The 27,238-nt window shown below is 46.0% G+C and overlaps 1 protein-coding gene and 1 pseudogene across 1 annotated transcript in view; one reads left to right on the top strand and one right to left on the bottom strand.

The window, feature by feature from the left end:
* TM9SF2 (transmembrane 9 superfamily protein member 2) overlaps positions 1 to 20,444 on the top strand; it is a 54,164-nt gene extending 33,720 nt beyond the window's left edge. The window contains exons 11-16 of the mRNA XM_037429496.2: positions 3,116 to 3,173; positions 5,846 to 6,063; positions 9,663 to 9,814; positions 10,917 to 11,028; positions 17,751 to 17,919; positions 20,227 to 20,444. Of these exons, the coding sequence (XP_037285393.2) occupies positions 3,116 to 3,173; positions 5,846 to 6,063; positions 9,663 to 9,814; positions 10,917 to 11,028; positions 17,751 to 17,919; positions 20,227 to 20,294 (777 nt within the window). The 3' untranslated portion in view covers positions 20,295 to 20,444. The remainder of the gene's footprint in view (positions 1 to 3,115; positions 3,174 to 5,845; positions 6,064 to 9,662; positions 9,815 to 10,916; positions 11,029 to 17,750; positions 17,920 to 20,226) is intronic.
* A 4,663-nt stretch (positions 20,445 to 25,107) lies between these two features.
* LOC142799216 (cytochrome b-c1 complex subunit 6, mitochondrial pseudogene) lies at positions 25,108 to 25,654 on the bottom strand (annotated as a pseudogene).
* Between the last annotated feature and the right edge of the window lie 1,584 nt (positions 25,655 to 27,238).

Consider the following 27,238-nt stretch of genomic DNA (forward strand, 5'->3'; position numbering starts at 1 on the left):
TGTTCCTCCTTTTTCCTATTCGGAGTTCGAGTCGGAGATCACACATTCATCCTCGGCGAGCGGGAATTCGTTATCGGTGTCCGAATCATCCGCACCACTCAACATGTCATCCTGACTCGCATCCAGTGCGAGGGAGGATGACATGTTGTCCGAATCATCCGCACCCCACAACATGTCATCCTCACTCGCATCCAGTGCGTTCGAGATACCCGTCTTCTTGAAGCCTTTCTTGACGACTTCGTCGGAGATCGCCTGCCACGCTTCCACGATCCAAGCGCACAGCATTTCCACAGGCGGCCTCTTAATCTTACCACCTGTAGTCAGCTGATGTTGTCCTCTAGCCATCCAGGTGGTGTACAGCCTTCGAACATTGTCCTTGAAAGGTTTATTCAAGGACACGTCCAAAGGCTGCAGTATCGATGTGAGGCCGCCCAGAATCACTGCCAGATCTGTGCGCAGCTCCTTTAGCTCATCTCGTACGCGGTCTACTAGGTGCCCACGAAAACTGTCCAGGACAAGCATGGACGGCAACAACAGACCACCCGGCCGCCGACCCCAGACTGTTTTCACCCAATCCACCATGAGTTCCGCGCTCATCCAGCCTTTTTCCTGGACTCTGACGTAGATGCCTTGAGGGAATTTTGCCTTTGGGAGCGTCTTACGTTTAAAAATAACGTAAGGCAGTAGCTTACGCCCATCCGCTGTCACCGCCAGCATTACGGTGCATCGTTGTTTATCAGCGCCAGACGTTCTGACGATGACGCTCCGTGCACCTTTCTCCTCCACTGTCGTGTTCCACGGCATATCAAAGCAAAGGGGGGTCTGATCAGTGTTGCTGATCTGGGACAAAATGAAGTCTTTCTGCTGTCTTTCTGCTTATAACAAAACTGTGGAAGTCCACCACTTTGTCCTCATATGCTGCGCAAGCGCTGGCACAAGGTGGCCCGCCTTCGCAGTGCGAGGCCATGGCACCGCATGAAACGAGTTGTCCGTCCGGAGCTGGCTTTGAACTCTTTTGCTTCGATGCTCTGCGCTCGGGCTATTCTGCGCGCCTCAGTCTGCACAATATCCAACGACACAGCACAGCCGTCTTGTCGTAGCTCCCGTATATGCCGGACCAGTTGCTCTTCGACGTTCGGAAACCTGCCGGTCTTGGCACCGCGGAAAGCCCGTCGTGTCTTTTTCGTCGCCTTAAGTTTTTCTTCTTGGTCCCTCCAGTACCGAATACTAGTTTCTCCAACGCCGAAATGCCTGCTTGCAGCCCGGTTGCCGTGCTCCAGCGCATACTGCACTGCCTTCAGTTTAAACCTAGCCGTGTAGCTCGCGTACTTTTCCATGGTGGAACCAAAGTTCAATACACGACCACAACATACGCACACCGCTTGCAAAATGGCGTTTCTTTCCTTTTCTCTGATGGTGGTGATGGCGATCGAGCCCCCGGCGTTGTACACGTGACCTCAAAAAAGCGCGGCGATTTGGGGGGTATCAGTAATTGATGGAACAGCCATTTTTTTTTCGCTCATGGACGCTTTTTTTTTTTTCAAGTTTTATTTCGACAAACACATTGGTTAGGTCGTTGCACTTAGAATTTTTTTTATTTGCTCGTCGATTTGCCTTCTTTTTTTCTTCAGGGTACGGGGACCGCGTTCCAACTGTACCGCTGGGGGGTAGAATCGTTTCTGATCACGGCCAAGTTCGGGGTGCGCCTATTATGCGCGGAATTAAAAAAAAATCGAATTTTCCGCGACCAAACTAGGGGTTTTTGCGAGTGTGCCGATTATGCGTGTAAATACGGTAATTTGAACGCTAAACTTATGTAGCTAAATGCCGGAAGGCCACAAAGTGTCATCTCTCAGACTCGTTCAAACTTGAGTCCAACGACGTCTGTTTTTCACTAGTAACATCCCAGAGTGCATCATCTTCCATTCCATCTGATGCATTACTGATGCAGCATTTGCGGAAAGACGAAGGTATGTCGCCTCAGCGCAAAACCTTTCTGCTTCATAAATCGGCGCACCCACGATGACAATCCCTCGACTTGCACTCTCGTGAGTTCAGAATCGCAGTCACAGTAGCAACAACGGCCAGTGAACGTTTTTCTGCAATCTCGGAAGCCATGATTCTGCTTGCTTGGTTCAACTGGGCTCTGTTAGACGCTGCAACCTATCCAGCCTAACTAGGTAATGACAAAACTTTTGAACCACTCGTGCCATTTTTCATAGTAAAATCATGTTGTTCTTTTTTCCAAATATAGAACAGAAATGGACCCACAGTATTTTATTACGTCTCTTGATGCACCGAAAGTTTTTTTATTGCAGCTGGTTTGATTACTAAGGCTTAAGTGTAGGTGGACACTTTAACGTCATCGGAATCATTTCGCAAATGTCTCACTCGTGGCGACGTAGCGCGATACATTTAGCTCAATTTCTCGGTAAGTAGGGCATTGCTTGTGATAGTATTGCCGTTTTAGATGTTGTCATATACTGAGCTTTCACTCTGACATAAATTGTCCTTTGCCTTTAGTGTCCGTTTAATAACGTGGTACAATTAACGTCCCATATGCATTCCTTGGCTTCATTATCTGCTGGTTTTTCTTAAGCTTGTGTCAAACAAAGAAACAAGTCTTCAAAATCCATCCTTTTTGTTTTCACTCTTTAAGGTACAGCAATATGCACCATTTAAGAAGCACAAACTCGACTGAGAAGTGGTTCTCTTGAACCATATAACCTAGCTGATGGTAGGCATTAATGGGCTATAGGCACATTGATGCATCAGTGACAGTTTTGTAGGTGAGGTGAAGCAAATAATCAAGTCCCAGCTTCCCACTGTGGTGGGAGGGACTATGTGGCAGTGAGCACCAGAGCGTGTGAATGTGATTTGTGATCGATGTGTAGCAGGGCAAAGATCACATAATAACTTGCTTCAGTGTGGTGTCGGGCACGTTTTCTAGATGCCATTGCATGAAAACGGAGCAAAAGGAGCATTGCCTGTGTACCCGCATTGTCAAAGCAGTAGCTGTGGTTACATTGCTTGCTTTGTTTCACAGACCCAAGCACATGGCAACATACAGCAAGCTTTTTTTTTTCTCTTTCTCCACTGTCTTTTCCTTCCTCAGGTCCTATTTGTGTGCCTTGGAACACCAGCTGGATATGTCTCAGCTAGGATCTACAAGTGTGAGTGTACTCGTATGGCTCTGGGCACATGGGCTCGTGTCTGTACTTGTAAGACAAAACCTTGGTAACTCAGTCCAAATAATGAATGGCAGCAAAGGCAGCCAATTTGCACGTAGGCTGTATAGTAAAAGTAAAAGCTCATTAACTTGATCCCCATCAATTCAGAAAATAAGATAATTGGGGTGTGCTCTCTAGCCCCGGCAAACATATATATTGCTTAATATCAAACTTATGAATTCAGTCCTATATGGCCACATTTTAATTTGGACGATTCTCGGAGTACGCCAACCATGAAAAGCAGCAAATGTGTGATGCAAAGGAGATAAGACGGCATTCACGAACAACTTAAACAGGTGCAGGCCTTCAAAAAGGCATGGTCGCCATTCCAGCCATTCTACAATGTTTGCATAATGACGTTGGTGACCAAGACTTCTCAGTGGCTGTGGTAAACCTGTTTAGTTTTCAGTTTTACTCTGTGCACACAATAATATAATAATAATTGTTGGGGCTTAAGGTCCTAAAGCCACCATACAATTATGAAATATGCCGTAGTGGAATGTTTCGGAAATTTTTATCATCAGGGGCTCTTTATTGTGCACGTAAAAATATAAGCACGCAGGCCTCAATCATTTTTCCCTCCACTGAAAATGAGGCCGCCACATTTTCTAGCAGGTTCAGCGTACACAGTGTGGGCTCTATCAATGATTGTGTTGATAGCGACAAGCACTATGTTCATTCTCGCCACGCATCTTCAGAACTGGGTAGTCACCATTCATGATTGTTCATTAGTGAGCCAGGTCTATTCAGCAGCAGATGTGATGCTCAGCAGTTTCATTTCATCCCTGGCATAGGCCGCGCACATCTCTTCAGGACTGCGTGGAAGCTATGATCGTGTCTTTAGTGATCACAGCTTCGTATGCGGTGGACGCATCCCTCAGTAGTCTCCTTTTGACTGAGGGCAATGTGAATGCAGTGTCACCAAACTTAAACATGGTGGAAATGATTGATTGATAATGTGGGGTTTAACGTCCCAAAACCACCATATGATTATGAAAGACGCCGTAGTGGAGGGCTCCGGAAATTTCGACCACCTGGGGTTCTTTAACATGCACCCAAATCTGAGCACACGGGCCTACACCATTTCCGCCTCCATCGGAAATGCAGCCGCCGCAGCCGGGATTCGAACCCGCGACCTGCGGGTCAGTAGCCGTGTACCTTAGCCACTAGACCACCACGGCGGAGCTAAACATGGTGGAAAATGTTGAAGATTAAGAGCTTCAGCTGTGGTCCGCATGCTGGCAAAAAACTCGCTTGCAACAATTTTAATCGATTAACAATCTGTTTCCGGCTACCGTATTTACTCGCGTAATTTTCGCATCCCTCACATTGCCCATCAAAAATACGATTTCTTTTTTTTCTCGAGTAATTATCGCACCCCCGAAAACTGCCGCAATAATGTTTTCTGCTCATTCCAGGCACTGATGATGATAGTGCGCGCCATTTGGTGCTATCTCTTAAGCATCTAGCATACTATTATTGCACGGAAATTCAGTCCAATCCAAGCCAAGCCAAAGTGGCAAGTGCGCGTTGCGGCGTGTTTTGTGTGTTGTGTCGGTAATCTTGTCACGTTATAGGGCGATACTGGAGCTACACGGCTGCTTTCAATTTGAAAGTGATAGACCATGCACTAAGCAACGGCAGCAGGGCCGCCGGTAGGCGCTTAGGAGTCTGCAAGTTTTGTGTTCGCTACTGGTGAAGGCAGCTGAAAGCCACCAAGACGCATAAGGCCTGCCGTGTGCCTAAGACTGGGATTGATGGTAAACTTTATTTATTCAAAAGGAAACTGCGGACGATTCTGTTAAATAGCCATCAGCCCAATACTGAGGTCCTACGCTTGTCTTTTGAGGGCTCCTGTTGAGCGACGAACGCTACCGCTACGCCCGCAAGACCCACAAGCTTTGTGTACGGTATTCGAATTCTCAACTATTTGCTTGCACTTTTTGTGTCTCAAATAAATATTGCCTTGTGTTGAACCTGGGCTTTTAATGTTGAGGTAAGTTTTAATTAGTACTTCTGAAAGCTTGCTGTTAGTTGCTAGTGTGACAATCCTGATTTGCGGCCACTTTGTTTTCTTTTTCGCTCTACGTTTTCGTGGAAAGTTTTCCCCGCGTATTTCTCCCACGCGCCAACTTTGCATCGGTTTTCCACCAAAAAATGTGCGAGGATTACGCGAGTAAATGCGGCATTTCTGCGATGAAGAAATTGTCTCGTGTGCATAGTGGTGTTGGTAATGACGGTATGTTAGAAGAGATAAGTTCAGAGCATGTTTCGGATTGAGACAAAGGGGGTTTGGAGCCATGGTCACATAGTAAAAAACTGCTCTCATACAAATACTGGATTTATGTATTCACCAAAAAAAAAGGCATTGATGGGATAGACTGTTATCTATTGTTTTTTTAATACTTTTGAAAATTACGCATTATTTTGGCCAATTTTTCTAATTCCATGCATTTTATTGACGAGCTTTTAATGTAGTAGACATGTTTTTTGGAATATCAAGTTCTTCCATAGATAATGCCCTTCCTTTATTCACTCAATTTTATTTGCCGCGACCTCAATTCATTGTCGTTGTAATGCCAGTGTCACCCCAGAGTGTCCTTTACCTGTTTCAGCCTTTGGCGGGGAGCAGTGGAAGCTGAATGTGCTGCTGACGGCGCTGGTGTGCCCTGGCGTTGTGTTCAGCCTGTTTTTCGTCCTGAACCTGCTGCTGTGGGCTAAGGAGAGCTCGGCTGCTGTTCCCTTCACCACCCTGCTCGCGCTGCTGGCTCTCTGGTTTGGTATCTCGCTTCCGCTCACCTTTGTGGGCGCCTACTTTGGCTTCAAGCGCAGGGTGAGTGTCAGTGACTGCCTCGTCTCAGAATGATAGTGCACATGGCACAGTGACCTCTTCGTGCAGTTAAAAAACTAAGGACAGGTGGTTGCTAGATGTCAAACCGGAGTCTATCACTCTGACATTGTTTGTGAGACCTGTTTTGTGTATCGGTGAAGACAGAGATGTGATGGTATGCTCATTGTTAAATCGTTTACAGAGACTTTTCTAGTTTTTTTTTAAAGAATATTTACAGTGATTATAAGCTGAGCTACATAGCAAAAGCCTCATATAAGTACTGTATAATGCGGAATATAGGTCGAGGCGGAATATTGGTCGACTCCAGCGCAAAAAAAAAAAGAATCAGCGCAAAAAAAAAAGAAAAAAGAAATACGCGGCAAGCGGTCGGAGCTCTCCTTCGACGACGACTGCTTATCACTAGCCGCCTCCCATAGCATGTCGTCCTCAGTGCCATCGAGAGCGTTGCTGATGCAGCACTTCTTGAATGCGCGCACCACCATCTCTTCAGGCAGAGACCTCCATGCCTCGGAGACCCGACCAGAAACTGTCGCGAGAGGTGGCCTGCGCAGCCGGCCTGTTGGTGTCCGCGGGTTGTCGCCAGCCATCCATTTGGTGTGCAATGCATGCACACGGTCTTTGAAATGTTTATCAAGGACGACGTCCAGCAGTTGCAGTGTTGACGTCATCGCTCCCGGAATGACGACAAGATCCGCCTTTCTGTCGCGAAGGCTCGCCTTCACTGATGTTGTCAAATGCCCGCGAAATGCATCCAACACGAGCATTTTCCGGTGCTGCAGCAGTGCTCCGAGCCACCGGTTCTATCCACACTTTGCGGATCCACTTGCGCATTAGGGCCTCGTCCATATACCCCTTCTCGTTGATGCGAACGACGACATCCCGCAGGAAGGCCTCCTTCGGCATCGTCTTCCACTTGAAGATAATAAAGGGGGCAACTTTCTGCCGTCGGTCGTGCAGAAAATCATAACGGTGAAGCACGAATGCTCGCTTCCGGTCGACAAAAGCATGACCTCTTTTGCCCCGCGTTCACAAACAGTCGTCGATGGCGGCATGTCGAAGCACACCAGCGTTTCGTCGGCGTTGCTGATCTGGCCTAGCATATGTAGCCATGCTGCCGCCGGAGGCTGTTCACATAGATTTGAAACTCTATCAATTTGTCCTCGTACATCTCCGGCAGCTTCTGGCATATCATTGTGCGCCGTCGAAGGGCAAGTCCCTTGCGTTGCATGAAGCGACGGACCCAATAAATGAATCCCTTGAAGTCTTTCTTCGACAGACCGGCTTCACGGGTGAGCTCGACAGCTTTTGAGCGAACGAGCTCCGCATTCACTGGCAGGGATCTGGTGCGGTACTTGTGGGCAAAGTCCGCCACTTTGTCCTCGAGTTCCGGGTGCACAACTCGGCGACCCCGAAACAACACACTAACAGTTTGAATATTTGGTTGTGCCAGTACCTTACGCTATTCTTGGACACTCCAAACTGCCGCTGTGCCGCCATGTTGCCATGCGCTTCCACAAATTAGATAACTTTTCTTTTAAACGCGGCAGTGAACTGGTGGCGCGTCCCGCTATTCATAGCTGGTCACAGAGTAAGGTTACCACTCGCTACGAACGCTGAATGAACAAGAAAAGAAAAATGACGTCGGCAGAGAACGCGACGACTCAAAGAGGCTACGTCGATGCTGATGCCCAAAAAACATGCGATGCGACATTCCCTGTTGCCAGACGATCACTTGGTTTATGCCAAAGGCCGGTGTATAGGTCGAGGAGTGACTTTTTAGCGACATTTGTTGGAAAAAATCTCGACCTATATTCCACACCATACGGTCAACAACCTTTTTTGTGGAGTTTAAGGTAGCTAGATATCTGATTCACACATCACACTCTATTATAATTTTTTGTCAAAAGCTAGCCTTTAGAGCTCTGGTTGTGAAAGCTCATGCAGTGGCACTGCAGCGCAGATTTTGTGTGGTAGCTGTTTTGATTTAGCTGTTAGCAAGCGGATCATTACTGCTTTTTACGTCGGTCACAAAAACTTGCTCAATTGGCTAAACGGTTATTGGTGTAGAGGTTTCTCAGATTGGCGTACCTACATCTGGTAATCCTAAAAACGACAGGATGGGAAAGATGGATGCTTGCGATGAAAAAAATCCGTGAACAGGGGTTGTGTCAAGCCGCCGTTTCGACAAGCAGACTTGTCTTCCTTAAGGCTAGAACAGAACCTTTTCCTTTTCCTTAAGGCTAGAACAGAACCTTTTCCTCTTCCTTAAGGCTAGAACAGAACCGTTTTCTTTTGCGCTAGCGTGTCTACGTTTTGTACCCTCTCTTCCATCCTAACAAAAGATCGGGAGGGGCGATGCTGGTGTGAAAGAGTGGAGGGGAGTAGAGGTATTGTGACAAATTGTATGAGTGAAGAGTGAATAGGTTTTCCGTGAATAAAAAGAAAATGAGGAAGCAGTGGGGAGGTGGAGATCTACACGTGTCACTGAATCACGGTTGGCAGAGGTCAACATTGGTAGGTTTGAAATTCCTAGACGAAGGGGCTTGACTCGCAGTGGTTTTCTTAGTTTATGTATCATACCGAACGGATTCAAGAGCCCCTTTAGAAACATTTATACCTACTGGCTGGAGTGTGTTGAACTTGTGAATAAGGTACGACTCCATATTTTCTGTCTCCTGCGGACTGGAAGTTCGAATGAAGCATCTAGAGTTTGGGATCGCCGAAGTTGTGTCCTACTACATTGAAATGCTGTGCCACTGCTTTTCTTTGTTGTGTCTGCACTGTGAATGTTTAACGTAACATTAATATCTGTCCTGTTTTGCCAATGTACCGTTTATCCCTTATCCCTTGTTTTCTCCAAGTTACTTCTTTGTCAGCTGTGATGCTTAATGATGGGGAACACGCACATACACATTTGCGAGTGGCAAATCTGCTAATCTCATTGGTACCAAATGCTTAGTGAAAACCATTGGAATTTTTTTTGACAGAAATAGTTTTGATTGACGACGATGTTTTACTCAACAAAGGTGCCCTAAAACTAACTCACGTTGCCCCAAAGCACACTTTTTGGTGCTTCGAACCTGCTCAGAAACCCCCTTTTTACTGCGTCAAAGCTGCTCCAAACCAGCATTATTCTTGCTCTCTGAGCTGCTCCAAAACACTTAAGTTTGCTTCCATTCCTGTGGATGTTGAAAAGCTATTAGTTGACTAGTCAGCAACATCACTGAATTACATGTGACAATAGACAAGTGTCCATTCTCACGTGTAATTCAGTTAAATTTCTGACAAGTTATTGTGAAGCTCTGCATTTGCTGCATGCTGTGAATGTGAACTTGAGTTGATAGTGGGTCTCTTTGACTATCCATCCTTGATAGTCCTACTTTACTCAAGGCACAGTTCGGGGCAACAAGTTGAAAAAACTCAGCGCAGCGCTTCTTCTTTCAGCTTCTCTGCTTCCCTGTCTACATTTTTCTTGTCTTGGCACTGCTTCAAACTTTTCTTATCACTAATTGTGTCTATAGCTGAGCTGATGTGGTGTGGCGATAGTACGCAGCTTCATGTTTTCTTTCTCGGGATGACAGGTGCTGGAGAACCCCGTGCGGACCAATCAGATTCCCCGACAGATCCCCGAGCAGTCCCTGTACACCCAGGTGGTGCCGGCAATCTTCATGGGTGGTATCCTGCCCTTTGGGTGCATCTTCATCCAGCTATTCTTCATCCTCAACTCCATCTGGTGAGTAGTCTGTTGTGCAAGTTTTTTTTAAAAAATATTGTATGGCAGGTCACTGAGGCCTAACCTTGAGGCACCCAAGTGAGCGGAGCATTTATACATTTAATAAGCTCTGGAGAGGGTATCGTGGTGGTGATGGTGCAATTGTAGGAGCGAGTTAAGGTTCGGCAGTACAGTGCCAGTTGCTGAATGCAGCACACTATAGTGGCTCACCGACTGGTGATTACGGTATGTGTTGCTTGGTGATAAAGAACAGGAGAGTGAGGGAGTTTGGGAGTGATCTGTTTACGTGCAACTCTGTAATACTAGTCGGTAAGGCAAAGCCAATGCTTGTCGACACTTCGGACTACACCTAGCAAGCCAACATACTGTTGCGAAAACTAGGGATGCGTCAGTATTGATATTTACAGTCCGAATTGAATAATGCCAGGTGTTTTTTGAGTAATAATTTTTCAATATTTAGCAGTCATTTGTAATTAATGTAAAGTGGTGTTGATATGATGGCACCATACTTCTCGTGTTAAAAGCACAAATGCAGCATTGGGAACAACTGTGCGGATTCTTCATATGCAGAAAACATTGTTTGGAGGGTTAGAATAGGGTACCTAGACATCATTCTAACAATACGGGCGGTTAAAAAAAGAAAATGAATATAATGAACTGAACAAAACTTTACTTGAAAACCCTGTTGAGATTCACACATTCGAAATATCATTCCAATGAAGTTGAATTGACTTGTCAGTGGGTGTAATAAACTGAAATTGTTCGCTAAACCAAAACATCCCCATGCATGTGCTCTGTGTGATCACTTTCCAGTGTATATGACAGCACAGCAGTTGAAAAATTCCACTTTCAAAGCTCATTGTGTGATTTTTGCACACTTGGCCATGTGCCAGTGGTGCCACACTTTTTGCTGTTCATCATATTCTTGCCTACGTTTGACGTAACGTATGTGTGTAGGTTATCAAGCAACTACTTGTAACACAGGCCGGCTACCTTTCCGATGAGCTGTTCTAGGATTTCGTCTTTAATAAGGCTACTGTAACACCTATGTAATACTACATGTGCTGATGTTTTGCGTCTGCATGTGGTGTGTATGTTTCAGGTCTAGCCAGATGTACTACATGTTTGGATTCCTGTTCCTGGTGTTCATCATTTTGATCATCACCTGCTCCGAGACCACTATACTGCTCTGCTACTTCCACCTCTGCTCAGAGGCAAGAATTATCATTTTTTTTTTTTGTACCGTCCATCTTTGCCTGAGACTTGTGCACTGCACCGATTGCCCCTAAATTTGTAATTGATGGAGACTAGGATTGAAGTCTTGTCAAAAGCAGTGAAACACAAATTTGAGTGAATTGTGAATCCATATCTGTATCAAGGAAAGTATGGCTTCCTTAAAATAGGTAATTGCTAATGTGTTGGGAGCAGGATTTCTACAATTTAACCGCCATAAAAACTCCATGGTGATCAGTTTTTCCAGAGCACTATAGAGCCCTTTCCTCTCTTCTCAGCCTTAGGCACACAAATAATCGAGTATGGAAAGGGGAATGCAATACCGATTTCTTTCTCTAGATCAGTAAAGAGTGTATTAAGGGGAGATGCTACTCGAAAAACGATTTTCTTTAATAAGAGTCTGAATTTAACACAAATTGTCATGCTAATAGAGTTTTTTCTCCTCTTTTCAAATATGTCATTTATCTTCATGTAGATTGCTTGGTTTTCTTTCTGCAGGTCAGATACTGCAAAATTATGGCCATTGTTATGCAACAATTCTGACCTATAAATATTTGAGATAAAGCATGCAGATATAGCTGACTATGATCCTTTGGAACTGCAGAGTGCAAAAAACTATATAAATTTTGTGTGTAAAAAGGTGAAATACAATAATAAAATAGAAAAATTTACTATGGCTCTAGTTGCCAAGGGCTTTCAATGTTATGTTATTTTTGAAAAACATAATCAAGCAGCACTGACAATCTGAATAGATACTTGCACTCTATGGGCCTTCATCATGCTATGTGCAAAATTTCATAGAGGTATGACAATTCTAAGTATAAGAACTAGCGTGTATAGGAAGCACAGATCACACAAAACTGCAAAAGGAGAAAAACGCATTTGAAAGTTTGAAACCTTTTTTTTTTATCACAGAGTTGTTAGAAATGCATAGTCTTTGGCCATAATGCTCAACAGAACTTTGAAAAGCACTGCAAGTTACTAGAACTGTCCTGCAGCATAGGTTGTGCCCTCACGGTCTTTGCGAGCACTCTCTTCTAGCTGTGCCCTTTTCACTCCACGACGACGGTAGGCCCTTGCTTCAGCTGTCAGACGCTCGGACATTCTCTTGATGTGCCTGGCATCGCCGGAATCGCTGAAAGTAACTAGATCTCTAGATAGCAGTATGTTGAGCTCTTCCAGGATGTGCTCAAAAGTAGCATGACCCTTGTTGAACCACAGGATTGCCATAGCTGCGGCAGTCTCGACAACCGTTTGGGAGACAAACTTAGTCTTGGGGCAAAGTAGCCAAATTTTGCTGTTCAGGGATTTCGATGCGTTCTGGGTTTTCCCTTTGATGCATCGAGCAAGGAGCTTCTCATCCGTTAGCCGCTTATAAATGGGCAAAACAGCCAATCCCTGTGCTTTTGTCAGGAGAGGTGTGTGGCGTGGTGCAGGTTCACCAAGTGCTTCAGCGCGTTGATGTTTGCACCACGACTCTGTTCCTGCAGGGCAAAACTTGTGGCTGCCAGCATTGTCAGTAGAGCATGAGTCGAAGTACGAAGCTCATATTGCAGTGCACATATTCCGTACACTCCCCCTGTTGCTTGTTATGGCAATCTGATAGTATGTTTGGAGCTTCTGAATGGCTGGCTCTTTCATTTTCTGCCCTCGTGGTAATGGCACATGCAGCTTTCGTAGCGCGGTGCCAAGTCTCTTGGCCACATGATTTGTGCAGTCTTCTTTTTCTATATTGACAGCACCATAGACTTTTGACTCTGCAACTGCACTATATGCTTTGCTGTCACCGTCACTCAAGAATGTCATGAAATGCAGTGGGGTGTCATAAGTCAATGTTCTCTGCCAAATGCGCATTGCAGCCTCCGTTTCCATGGCATGGGAGGAACAGTCTGCATTTTTTTCACAGACTGGGCCATGGAATGCCTGCCACACTTCCTCATCTGGGCCCATATTCTTGTGCCTACTGCATGTCAGGCAGTAATTTGATATGACCTCGAAGTCTAAGCAGAGGCCAGTATCTAAGGAGATAACTGCGCCAATCCCGTTGTGGCTTTTGTGGCCCCTCTTCTGCCAAGTGCCGTCGAACATAACAGCCACATCAGTTTCGCCTGCTACTTCTTTCGTCAACTCTCCGGATCGGCGCAAGTTTTCACTCACAGCTGCCATGGCAGCGGTGTGCACCTTCTTTGCTATCGAAAAAAAATCCTCGGTGGTGCATTGGCTTTGGGAGTCCAATAATGGAGCAAAATCTCGACAATTGCTCATGCCCAATGCCGACAGCGCGTGCAGCCACCACCGCCTTCACATTTACAGCGAAACTATCTCGGGAGCTCCCACTGTCGTACCGTTGGCTCACTCGGCTGCTGCCGTTCGTTGTAACACGCAGTGACGTATAGGAGCACGAAAGAACAGTCGCTGAGCATTCGCTGTTTTCGCAATGAAGTTCGAGGAGCGACGAAAGTCCCTTGCGCTTTTCTGCCGGCTCCCGAACGGCAAGTTTTTGAATACCGCAAGCAGGGCATGCCGCACCTGCCACAAGTGCCGTCAGCAAGAGGGTGTCGCACAAAACTGTCGTTGCACAAACCTCATCGCGCTGTCTTTCGTCTTTTTCGAAGAAGTCGAGCTTCTTTTCCGAAGCACTGAAGAAAGAAAGCGCAGCGTCAATCCCTTCATTGCAGCCACTGTCGTTCGCGCACTCGTCGATGCCGCCGTCAGGCCTAGCACACGTAGGCGTGTTCTCGTTCATCGCCGTCGTTCGGGGCACTTTATGCCGCCTTCCCTTGAACTTGTGCTTCGTTCGAAACTTCTGCGGTCTCACGTTGCACTTTTTCGGGCTTGTCATCGCGGAAATATGCGTAGACGCGCAGAAAAGCAGACAGACCAAATGCCGATGGCCGCCACCAACACAGCTGGCAACGACTCGGTAGCCAATGGCGATGCGGCTTAGGGTGCCGCGCATTTCAAACTGCTCAAACCACGTGATAAAAAGGCCTCGTTTTTTATTTTTTTTGCCCACGTACGAAACTGGCGGTCGTCGGAGCTGTAAGAAGAAGGCCGGACGCAACTTTCCCAACCGATCACGATGGCGGGCGGCACTGCGACGGGGAGCAGCGTGCAGTCAAAGATGGCCAATATCGGCGCAAATTCACGAAATTTTGAGCCACCCCGATGCCTTCATACACATTTTTTTGCATTTTGGGGTTCGAATTTAGTTTTGAAATTTTCACAGATGAAAGAAGGAGGTTTGAAAATTACAATGCAATAAAAATCAGAAATACGAGAAAGTTCGCTAAAAACGCGATTTTTCGACTCGCATCTCCCCTTAAAAGAGAGGTAAAATGGGATTTGTTCACATTTATTCCACTTTTATGAGAGCTATAGTATTTTTCACAGGAGTCCTGGGTTCTTCAGAACACAATTTCAGAACCATTGATCTACAGTAAGTGGTACCGACTGAGTGTTCCAAAATAAGCGAGAAAAAGAGCAAAACAAAATTAAAAAAAAAATGCGACAGTTTATAATTTGTGAATAACTTACTCAGTCGTACCTTGCAGTTCAAGAGACTGGCTTAGCATGCGAGGCATTTTTTCGTCCTCACTGAAGCTCTAAAAAAAAAACCATGTTGTACTTGCTATGCTGGTTGTTGTCAAGGGCTATAAGCGCTTTAGGGCTGTTGAAACATAGAGGCAACATTGGTCAACTCATCTGTGCTGAAGGGATTGGCTTTCCCAGTCTGCTTCGCCAGATATCTGCTTGGCGAGATACGAGATGCTAAGTGAATTAGAATACTGTAATACATCTTCAAATATTCGAAATGCTGGGATACTTTTTCCCGTGCCATCACTTATCGCTTGCGTAACACTTACTTAAAGGGGTGATTCCACCAAATTTATCGTTTATGCATTCTTTGCTGCAAGCGTTTCTTATAGCTTCAGGAAGCTTGATACACACGCCAAGATTCATTTATTCTCGCTAAATAAATTAATATTGCCTTTCTTGTGTGGACAGTTTTCGGTTTCTAAGAACCGAATCGGGCTGTCACATAGCACTGTAAGTGGCTTGGTCCCATGACCACACAAGGATGTGATGCACGTCATTGTGATTACCATTTGCTCTTGCACACACATGTCACACAAGCACCTGCAAAACAAACGTGCGGAAGCCACGATGCTTTGCTGGTACGTATGTGGTAAAGGTCTTCAGAGGCCACTCACCTCACTACAATAGGCGTGCACACAGGAGGGGGGTAAGGGGCTGGTCCCTCCCATAGTCGCCTACGAGGGGGGTGTGCACAGCCCCATACATTGGCCTAATAGGGAGGGAAACTGTAAGGGGGAGGGGATGCAAAGCCCTACATTGACGTAATAGGGAGAGGGTGTACTGCGAGAAACCCTTGCCCCCCTGAAGGGCCAACCTGCGTGCGCCAACACTCACTACAGGTCTGGTGTGACGTCACCACAACTTTCGTTGCCCTTCCTACAAAGCTACGACAGTTCTCGATGCGCTTGCGATGGGCTTTGGTTGGGAGAATGAGCATTTAGGTACATTTTAGAGGCAAATTAAAGTATATTCTGAACGTTCGCTGTGTCTGACCATTCGTGTGGAGTGTCCTTGCATACAGAGGAAACCCACAAGAGGCTTGTTTTGGCCTCGAAATTATATGGCATCACACCTTTAATTGCCAACTCCGGCGATTTTTCGATGTCAATGGATCTCAGTGAAATTCACCGGGTACGTTCATTTGCATGTTTGCGCCATTCATGCCAAATTGCGGGCTTGAGAGTTTCGCAGATTCTTTTGAAATAATCTTATAGTTTGCCTCAAAACGCTCACATCGCTTGCCAGAATAAATGGCAACATTGTGTATGCGAGGTTGAGCTTTGCGTGGCGGAAGTGATGAATTGATGTGCCACTGCAGCGTCTGCTTGTCTGCTATGGATTGTGTGGGTTTGGCCGGTGCTTCCTTAGTTGAGCATGCGATTTCCTTTTCTGTGTTGGTGGGCGTGCGTTAGGTGCCAAGTGGTGTTGCTTTGTGAGCCACACACGATTTGCCATATGCAGCCGAACCCCTTTATAAGAGACGCTGATATAAGAGACAAATGGGTATAAGAGACACCAATGTGCCTACAGTGAGATATGGGTTGATAAGGAAATGCCTACGTGGTGCCCTGCTTATAAGAGCCATCTCATATAAGAGACAAGACTTGCTGCCAAGTGCATGCCTTTTATAAAGGGGTTTAACTGTATTCACTATAACAGCGTACCGTATTTACTCGATTCTACCGCACCCTCGATTGTAACGCGCACGCGGTTTCCACGACGGAAAAAAAAAAGTAAGACATCGATTGCAACGCGCACCCACTTTTCTCGTTGGCCCGCACGATCACACTACTCGGGAAAACGACTCCTTTCGGAAGCGTCTTTCATTTAAATATGAGGTACGGGGGAAGCTTGTGCCCATCTGACGTGCAACGGAGCATTGCCGTCACTTTAGTTTTACTGTGGCCTGATGACAGCACGCGAACTTGCTTCGTCCCCTTCTTCTCGACGGTTGTGGTGCCAGGCATGTCGAAGTAAAGAGGCGTCTGATCGGCATTCCTGATTTGCCCAAGCAGGTAGCCGTTGTTGTGCTGCAAGTTAAGGACGAACCTCTGAAAACTATGAAGCTTTTCATCGTACTCCTCCGGAAACTTTTCGCATATGCCCGTTCGCCTTCAGAGGGAAAAGCCTTTCCTCTTCATAAAGTTAGTTAGCCAGCACCTGCTCGTTTTAAACTGGCTCCGCATTAGCCCTTTTTTTATGGCTAACTCCATAGCCCGCACTTGGAGCAGTTCTGTCGTTACGGGCCACTGTGCCGCTCGCTGCTCAAGCACATACTCACCGAGCAGCTCTGCAATTTGCGGAAACCGACCCTGGTGTGGTCCACTGAAGCCTTTGCGTAAAGCTTTGCTGTTGACAATCTTCTGCTTTTGTTTCCGCCAGTCCTGCACGCACGTTTCTGGAAATCCGAACGACCGCGATGCGGCATCGTGGTGCATTCATCAAATTTTTGGAGTCGGACCTTTCATGTCATCGATGCTAATGCATTACCAGATGACGAACTCCTCAGCACACGTACGAAGTGCCGCACATGTGAAACACATAAGCAGAAATGGCCAACGCGCCGTGCCGACGCACATAGGGGGCGGCCATTTTGGAATTGCCGATGGCAATAGAATGACCGTATTCATTTTTTTTTTCCGTACTCGATTCTAACGCGCATGCTATTTATGAACTCGCTCAACCGGAAAAAAGGTGCGCGTTAGATTCGAGTAATTACGGTAAACGTTTTAGCCGACCGCCACGGATGGCCTGGGCATGTAATGCCATCTGGCAGGCATTATTTGCAATCAGGCAGGTTCTGGCTGCCTCAGGCAAATCTTTACGTCACACGTAGAAGTGCACTCCGTTGGGTTTCGGTTTCGGTATTGGGGTTTTTGGGTAATTAAAAATTATTTTCGAGTTTTTTCTAGCATTTCAGTTATCGGGTGTGTGAGAAGAATGTCTGAGAAACATAAAAGCACCATTATCCTGACGTGGTCAAAGAATCGCCGGAGTTGGCCTTGGTCGGCACTTTCCTGAAATGAGCAGCCTCGTCTTTTTCCCATTTGACGTACGCAACTTGTTAATGTTTTCGCGTGGTGCAATGATTGTGTGTACGCAGGACTACCACTGGTGGTGGCGGTCCTTCCTCACCAGTGGCTGCACGGCATTCTACCTGTTTGTCTACTGCATCCACTACTTCACGCGCCTCAGCATCACGGGCGTGGCCTCAACCTTCCTCTACTTCGGATACACCCTCATCATCGTCTTCCTCTTCTTCCTGCTCACCGGTGAGTCCGGGCTGGCCAAGTGTTGCTCTCGAGCACTGCAATAGCAGATGTCTGCCTTATTTTTCTAGCATTATTCGAGGCACTGCCGAAACTACAGTGTTCTAGAAGGGGGTAGTGGGATCAGGCAGAGCGCGCGGTTGTGACATCTGACGTAGACGCCGCGAGATGGCGCAATCAGCGCATGGGCTGTTCGGAACGGGAAATGCAGAGCCTCAGCAATGCGGAAAAAGCCGTGTGCGCTTCGTGTTTCACCGAAAAAAGGAGCACGGAGTTATTCAGCATGTTTCTGAAAATTCCCTCTAAGTTAAGACAAGCACAGAGAAACCTTGACAGGCGGACGTTTTAAGCTAGCGTGAAAATAAAGCTGACCCAACAGGTGCAGAAAATGGGCGCAGGTTGATGCGGCCGAGTGGTAAACTAAAGGCTTGCGAACATTGTAGAGGTAAAAATTTGAATGGTTAAATTGTCCATATTATTTACACTGACAATTGTCACACGTTAGGTCTCAATTGCATTCACAAGTACGATTAAGCCAGGCAACTGCGGTGCCGCATGTACTAACACATTCGGAACATATGCCCTATATCAATATCATTACGAGCGGTTTCGTTTACGTTTGTATATATCCACTGAGAGCTTGGGATTTAATTATTCCCAAGACGATGCCGCTATGGTGCGGCTGTAGTAGTGACCCAAGATAGAGAACCTTTATGATGTAGTAAAAAATAAAACAAGACTAGCAACAAAAAAACTTTATTGGCCCAAAACACCACAGTGCTCTCAAAGTACATGACTGCAACGAAAGAGGCATTAAGAGCAACAGCTTATCTTTGCATGCAATTTCTTTTTACGCCGTTCATGTCGCTATTTGTTGACCCCTTTTACATAAAAATGCAGCATGATCAGCTCATAGAACTTGGTCACCTCTGTCGTGAGCGCATCTGGATGCTGGCTGCAATCAGGGCATTACAAAAGTTCTCATTCACCAGCAACATCACATCTACTGTGCTGTTTTGCCGAGTTTCTCTTGGCTGGAACACACAGTGAAGATTTCTTAGCTGCCCTAAAAAGCTCCTCTGAAGGATACAACAAGCCTCCCTTGTGACATGTCACAGTGAATTCAGTGTTTCTGCTTTCCGTATGAGGAGCTTCGTAAAGAAGGGTCTTGCAGGGCATGCAATCATAACGCTTCAGAAACTGAATTTCGAGCAACATAACCTACCATATAATGTATTAGACGGTCATCGCTCTTCTGCTCTACCAACTCTTTGTGCTCTGCAGGAATACTCCGAAACGTGCGTTCAGCTGATACTAGGATCCCTTTTTCAATCAGATGGTCCGCTGCAGGAACCCTGGCTTCCTGAGCAGTAGGATCTTGCGCACTCGGGAAAGAACTATTGTTGCACTAGCTCCGTTAAGATCAACTTTCCCCCTTGCGTACAGTGTTACCAAGGTTATAAAATTACGTGCAATTAATGACACTTAGGAACTGCGTGGGTTTAGGTTGATTGCTGCGTGCGTTCATTCGTCCGTGCGTGCGGCCGTCACAACAAGCGCGCGAAGCACCAGCGGCAGCCACGCCAGCCAGCCCACACGACTACAGCGCCGCCACCAGCATCCGGGTCTCGTCCGCAATCACCGCCTCACTTCAATTCATTGGGCGCTCCAGCTGCTGATCCCACTACCCCCTTCTAGAACACTGTACCGAAACGAACTGGGGTTAGCCGAGAAAAGGAAATGGCAGCTGGCTCTTCTGCACCCCCAAACTGCTGCACCTTAGTGATTTCAGTCAGAGCTTGGGCTGGGTTCGCTCTGAATAATTGCAAGTAAACAGTATGAGCTCAGACGACAAACAAAAAAAAAAGAAGAAGAAGAAGAAAGAAAGAGAAAGCTATGAAGACCAGTGATTGTGGTCCTTTTCAGTTTCTTTAGTCCCTATCTCATAACTTGCATTGTTTACTTTAAAATGCTGCGCTCCGTGGGGACAACGAATACGCGCGAGCAAGTCCTACTTATTTACTCGCATTGCATTTTTCGTTGGTAGTGATAACGGGTTCTGATCAGCATGAGTGTTGATGGTGCGAGAGCGCTTTCAGCAACAGTGGCCACTTCGATGTAGCTTCGAAAGAAAACCAGTAAGTCAAAATTGATGGAAACTTATGCACCACTGTGTACCTCGTGGTCATGCTGCCGATTTGACGAGAACATAATTTTAACTTACTTACTTTCTCGGAGTCGTACTAGCTGTGGCTGCTGCGTGTAAGTGCAAGGATGTTGACCTCAGCTACGGTTCTGCCCTCGTTGCAGGCACTGTGGGTTTCTTCTCCTGCTTCTGGTTTGTGCGCAAGATCTACAGTGTCGTCAAGGTCGACTGAGCAGCTGTGGACGGGCACGTCCTTCGCTCGTCGTCAGTGCCCGAATGGTTGTTGTGTCTGGCCAAGTGCTCTTGCGTGGGATGCACTATGAGAAAAAAAAAATCTAGAGAGAGAGAGAGACTTTTAGTTTGTGGCAGCAGCTTGCTGCAGTACGTCTGTCCATCTTGTCTCGGGAGGACGGACGGCACGGACGGCAACCCGTGTGGGAGTCGCCTCTGGTGTGGCAGTGGCGAAAACTGTCTCGCCCTGCTTGTCACACTGCACCTTGACTTGGCAGGTGTCGTGCCCTAGGAATGAACCGCCGAAAGGAGATACCATGGCTGGCCCCCCACAAAGCCACTGTCGCACGTGTGCGGGCCTGGCATTCTTCACCTTTGTCCGTTCTTGTTGCTTTGCAGTAGTACCGAGAGGTGTTTTTTTTACAGTGTTTTGTTTCTCATAGCATGCAATGCCCCGCCTGCCTGCCTTTGCTTATACCTCTTTAAACATTGTTGTCTTGAAGATATGTTTCGTTGTATCCCGGTTGTAGTTCTGAGTAGCATTTTGGTTACCCAGGCTATGGAGCTAAAGAAAACAATACTGGTGTCGCCTAAACTGAGCCACGCTGTTGGTCAGACTCGCTGGTCGGTAGTGGCCTATTTCTGAACATTTTCCTGTGCTGCTGTAGCACCTTAGTCTGCACACGTTTCTTCTGGCTCATATTATGCTAATCATGCCGTGGGAACACGAGGAAGTTGTGTGTGTTTATTTGTGTGAGTGGTGTGATTGCAGGTTGGTGCGTGAACATAAGATTTTCTCGGTGCACAGCGCGGGCGCTCTTGCCTCAATTACAGTTTGGTTATGGCAAGAAGTAATTCCATGGCTGCTTTCAGCGCAGTTTAGCCAGAACTTATTAAATGCAGAAGAAGAAAGAGTGTAGACAAACCACCAGTATGTTCGGCAATGTATGTTCTGCCTTATTATTTTTGCACTTTGCTGCATGATGAACTGCACTGATAGCATCGGGTTTAGGATGCTGACTGTTTTGAATTGGCACCTTATAAAAGCTTTTGCACAATTATGAAGAAATTTTGATACTTCTTGTCGTGATGTTGTAACTGGTTTACTCGCACGGTTGTTTGATTAGGACTGGGCTAGCACCTCTGCTCTGATCCACACTTTTAAATTCACGTTAGCTGTCCTAAATGCAATGCCCAAGCCATGACACTGCAAAGAAAAATGGGGAAATAGTAAAGATACGCAATGGTGCTAGTGCCACTGTCAATTTTTTTTTAAGAGTGAGCATGTTTTCTTATGCATGTGTTAGTGGTGTCTGAAAGATTTGCAAGTAGGCAATCGAGTTGTACACGGCGGTGAAAATAGGAGGATTCTCTGTTTTTCTCTGGTAGTCCGGTGCACCAAAGTTATAAATTATGAGGATTTTTTTTCACGATATATTCCTTGCAGGGCCCAGTACCCTGCGTTGACCCATATCGGTTGACACACAGCTTTTTTTTTTTTTTTCATTATTGTGCGCTACACGGCTTGTTTGTAATGTACCATATGGTAGATAGTGTAGCCCTGTAGTGTACAGTTGCGTTCCCTGTAATGTTTGTGATAAAGTGTGATGGTTCTGTTTTTCGTGTATTTTTTTTCTTTTCGCTTCTAGGGGTTGTTGTTAGCACATCCACTGGTTTGAGGCGTGTTAAAACCTAGCCCTATTTCACGAGCACTTTTTTTGATAAAGATAAAAATATTCTGGCAGTGTTTCGCTGCAATGTCACGGTGGCATGCTGCGTCTTCACCAGCATCGTGAGCTGGTCACATCATTGGCATGGCTCTCTGCCTAGGATGTCCACATGACATGTTGCTGTTGAATTTCATTGCCTTCACGAAATCCAATTGAAATCTTCATTTTTGAGTAGTACAAAAGAAGGAGCTCTCAAAATTTCACCTGGTTGTTAGTCACTGCAGTACTTCAGAGTTGTGAAATATTCTTGCATCAGCCTGCATATAATTCGTAGTGTTTGTTTTGCCCACGGAAATGCAAACCTGTTAGTTGGATCTTGTGCAGTGCTGTGATCAAGACAGTGTTTGCCTGAAGCGCTATAGCTCCCAGGCTCAGTTTTCTAAATTAGATCTGTTGGAAGTGCAGGATTCTTTTTTTTTTTACATTTACATGCTACTGTGGTTATGTTACCTTTTGATCATAGCCAAGTAATTCTATCTTTAGGTGGTGTGTGAAGCAGCCCAGTTTTTTTTTCTCTGTCTTTGTGGGCTTAGCTGTAGCATGCTTGGGAAAACACCAAATACGCTGTGCAAGAAGAGCTACTAAAAAGGTGTGTATTAAATTTATTATGTTGCTCATTTGGTCTCTTAAGTGTTTTGCTTTGACGGGGTGTCTTGTGGCTGGCAAACTGCATGTTACTAAAATGCGGCTAGTACATAATAATGAGCTTATGCCATAATATTCTACAAACAACTGATCAGAGGTTCCATGTATTGCAACTCACTTGTTATCATGTATACTTCCACTTGCGCAAACGACTGTTGCACTTTCACCTCACTTGGATCTTAGTCCAATACTGATGCACATTTGTGAAGGAATGTACTTTACACAAGTAGTTTTGGATGATACAAGAGCAGTTGTGTTTTGCCAAACGTGCTTATAGCTGAGCCGAGTTGTGCGGAAGAGCTCGCTTTACGTGTCATCCGACATCATGAGCACGTCTGGTCATGGAATTCCGTTCAGTGTACATTTGGTGTGTAGCCAACATATTTTGCAGCCTCCACCAACTTTTCCAGGACATGGCCAACTCTGACAATATTTTTCTATGAGATTGCACGCTTATAGGACAGTAGACTCTTCAAGTGGAACCTGAAGTCACCGGTATAATGCATCCTGTGGGTACAAAATTGAAACACGAAAGCAATCATGTTAGAGCCAGTTGTTTAGTTACGAGATTTCCGTTTCTCAAATGTGTATTGTATTTTAGTTTCGGTACTTTTGCAGAAGATGCCATTGCCCTCTATTACAGTGTTGCCACTGCAATAGCCCATATATATGTCGAAGACGAGTATATGGGCTATATGCAGTAAAATCCCAATTGTTGTGAAGAAATAGTTGAAAGAGAAAACACCTCTTTTAAAACAATTCATATCTTTTAACTTTGAAACACATGCCATCTTGTTGGAAATTTTTAGCCTAGATAAGATTTTTCTAGATGCTGGAACTTATAAACAATGTTCGATTTAATTGGCAAATCTTTTTGGCAGACCTGTACACTCAGGAGAACAGAACCTCTGATACATTAGAATAGGAGTCTTGCACATTGGTCAAGTAAATTTACCTGCTGCCACTAATGCACCATAGTATCTTGTATCATTGTGATAGGTGTAATGCAAATGTAATGACATCGTAGACCGGGTGGTACACCCTTGTTGATCGGCCATTTAGTATTTTTGTTCTCAATAAATTGCCGTTGATCGTGCCATGGGCGCCTGCAGGGTGGTGAAAAAGGGGCACTTGTTCCCCTTATTCAAGCTACACCGGTGCTCTTCTCCATCTCCCCCCAAAAGCAATGCAACATTGGTTTGCACACCCCAAGAAAAAAATCCCACTGATGACCATGGATCGTGCCCCTTCAGTCCAATGTATGTGGGGTGATCTTGTGGTTTGGGTGGATGTAATGCTATAGAGCAGAAACTGCAGTTGTGCTGGTGAGACTAAAGGAAAACACAAATAGGAGGGACAATTGCAATGTATTGCACATGTGTTCTACTTCAGTTATTGGGTGAAGAAAGCTCGGGGCTTCAGGAAAGTATTGTGCCTGTTACTGCCCCCAGCCTTACAAAAGGTGTCAAAGACGACTCGCGTGGATATATTTCGTGGTGTGCATATATATATGCGGTGATAAACTGTGCATACTTTTGCAATTAGTAGGCGTCTGTGCTGCCACGATTGAGGGGACTGACACCTCTTATCACAAAGCTTTTATGAATCGCTCCCAAACTACAAGAATGGGCATGCCTGTCGCCATAAAGAAACTGATAGAGCAAGTTTTCTTGGAGGTCACGCAAGATCGGCCTAGCTGCAAAGCCTCTGTGTGTTACTGTTGTCACTTGCAAAGCTTCACGAGTTCTGCCTCTTTAGCCATGGGCTGTTCCAACCAGTCAAAACCCCCTGTTGAGCAACAGGATGGCTCGTAAGGCAAGGCGTGTGGTGGCTTTAGAATCTTGACGGAAACCAGGGGCTTATTACCACATTTTTTTTAGAACAGCCTGCTTCTGATGGGCTCTGGCATTTGTAAGAGCAATAACTTGTATTGAACTGGTACTAATGGGTACCAACCTTAAACCAACTGGTTCCAGTTAGTACCACGTGACTACCCTCTGGTTCTAGTTGTCGGACGTCTGGGACCAGAAGGCTCGCATATTTTGCCGGGTTGAAAGGAGGGGAGGGGTGCAATTTTTGCCAGCTACTTTTCATCTGGTGCCTGTTGAGGAGGGGAGACTGTGGGACCAGTCGGGGCCTGAAAAATGCTGTGGATGTTCACCACGACTGTACCTAGTTGCAATCAGGCTCAGCAATATGCAACGCACGGTTTCATTAGCTCGCCTGAACCTTTCGAGAAGATAAAACTGAACTATTCCTATCAACCGATGGGAAAATTGTCTGCACATTGTAGATTTCATGCAATCTCCGCTCAGGCAACGTATTCGCGCACATCGCAGTCAACAGCAACGCAGAAACAAGGTAAATCTAGGAAAAGTGCGGGACACAACAGTATATATATATTAGGCAAATGAATTGGCACTCATAGTAATAGTAAATAAGACACTGCGCACTTTTTTACTCTCGCCATTCTCAGCGATTTTAACATTGTGGTATCAGAGTGCGGATCCCGAAAGTTCTAAAAGTTTTTCTAGCTGGTTTTGATACCGTGTCTTCGGCGTCTTCTCGAAGTCCTGCCCGCAGCGGTTGAGACGCAGCTGTTGGCAGCTGCCAGCTACTTGAGGTGTTTGAAAACGTTCTTCGAGGCGCAGTGGTCAACGCATTGCAGGAAATCGAACAGCTCTTCGACGCACGTCTCGAGCGTCTGGGAGCGACTGCCGACGCGTTCGTTGCACTCGTCGAGCTTGTGGCCGAAGGCGACGCATTTGTCCTTGGCACGGCACTCTGCTCGCAGCGTCTCCAGCGGATCCACCAGGCCTTCTTCGGAAGAAGTGCCGGCTTTCTTCGCCTCGCTCATGGTATCCTTACCCCCGGACCGCGACTCCAGAAAGGCGTTACACGAAGTTAGAGTGGATATGGAAAGACGACGATCAGTGTTGTTGATGGTTCCAATGGCGTCTTTGACAGCACCGACACAATTGCGATGATGATGATGATGATGGTCAGCACTCTGCAATGTTTAACAGCACGTGCTCCCTTTTTGGCCGCTAAGAAGAATAAATGGGCCAAAAGTGACCGCCGTGTTCTGGAAAGACACGCCGCGCGCTCAAATTTGCGCGTGCGTCGCGGCTCTCCTGTAGCCCGGATATGATATATTTGCTTTAAAAATTGCTGAGGTATATCTTCTTAAACTTCGTTATCGTGAGTAAAAGGTATGTTTCGCTTGTTATTGCAGACTATGCACACAGGTGGTGGTTGCAGTAGCCTAATTAGAGCCTGGTAAGCCACTCTTATAACGTGCTGATCTTGTTAATCTGGCCTCCCTTTGATCCGCTGTACCATCAGGTAGTTTTATATTTGCTTGAGATTTCGCAGCCTGCCGTCAACCCATACCTTCTGAATGAGTGGATTGAACCTGTTATTCGCGCTAAAGCACACGCACAGACAGTCCAGCTGGCGCGCCATTCAAATAGACTGGTGGTAATGGGTTCTTCAGAAGAAGCTCCTCAATACTTTCATTTCATCCAACTGGCTATCTTCACCGATGAAATTAAATTTATTACTATCATAATTAGTGTCTTGACAGAAGACGGCTGCTGCTACAGAAAATTTAATTATGGAGGCAACGAAGAACGCCACTTTTAATAACGAGTAAATATTCAATGTCTCTTATACAACGCCAGACACCAAATTTGGAAACTCGAGATGCCCGTGTTTGATAGTCCTGCTTGCGGGGCCACCTCTGACTGATTTATTAGTGGCGAGCGCTGCCTAGAAGATATTTTAATTTGGTTTTAAAGTAAAGGCGCGTGCTCCTCCGAGTATTCAGGTACAATCAACATTTTCTGTGACTTCACGTAGATAGGGCATCCCCTTGTGCCGTTGCAGAGGTTCAGAACATTTGCGGGGCGCGCACAATACCCCGACTAGTACTTGGCGAGGACTATTGTTCGTCACCCCTCTCACTTTGTTGTCGGGCTGCTCTCGAGGTGGTTTAGTCTGCTTACGCCAGAAATGTTTTTCTTTTTTCTGAGGGGGACATGCTCAAAGCCCCCACTTCGTTTCATTCTTCACCGCCCGCGGGTCCCACTATTTGAAAACAGCGTGTTTCAGTATCACCGAAGCCTGAGCGCATGCAGTTTCAGGCGCTGCTCCACCGTGGGGCGCTAGTTCCTTATGGCATTTTATGGTAAAGAAAGGGTGCTGCAGTGGCTGACAGAAGTATAAAAAAGGACAGAAAGGCAGCTGCGAAATTTTGGAACCATCTAAACTCTCTAAGAAATGAAACAAGCCTAGAGCAGAGCTTTATAACGACAGCTCAGGGGGCTAGGCTAGAAGGGGACGAAGCTATTGAATATATAAGAACAAGGGTGACAGAAAAATTGCAACAAAGAAGTGCCTTATGCACCGAAATAGACAAGGATGGATCAAGTGGCGCAATGGCTCCATTTTCACAACGAGAGTGGGAAAGGGCTGAGAAGAGGGTTCCAAGTAGTACATCAACAGGCTCAGATGGCATTCCAATTATGCTGTTAAAGGCATTGGGTCCGAAGTCTAAACAGACTTTGAA

This window comes from Rhipicephalus microplus, chromosome 1, assembly GCF_043290135.1.
Source record: "Rhipicephalus microplus isolate Deutch F79 chromosome 1, USDA_Rmic, whole genome shotgun sequence".
Taxonomy (NCBI): Eukaryota; Metazoa; Arthropoda; class Arachnida; order Ixodida; family Ixodidae; genus Rhipicephalus; species Rhipicephalus microplus.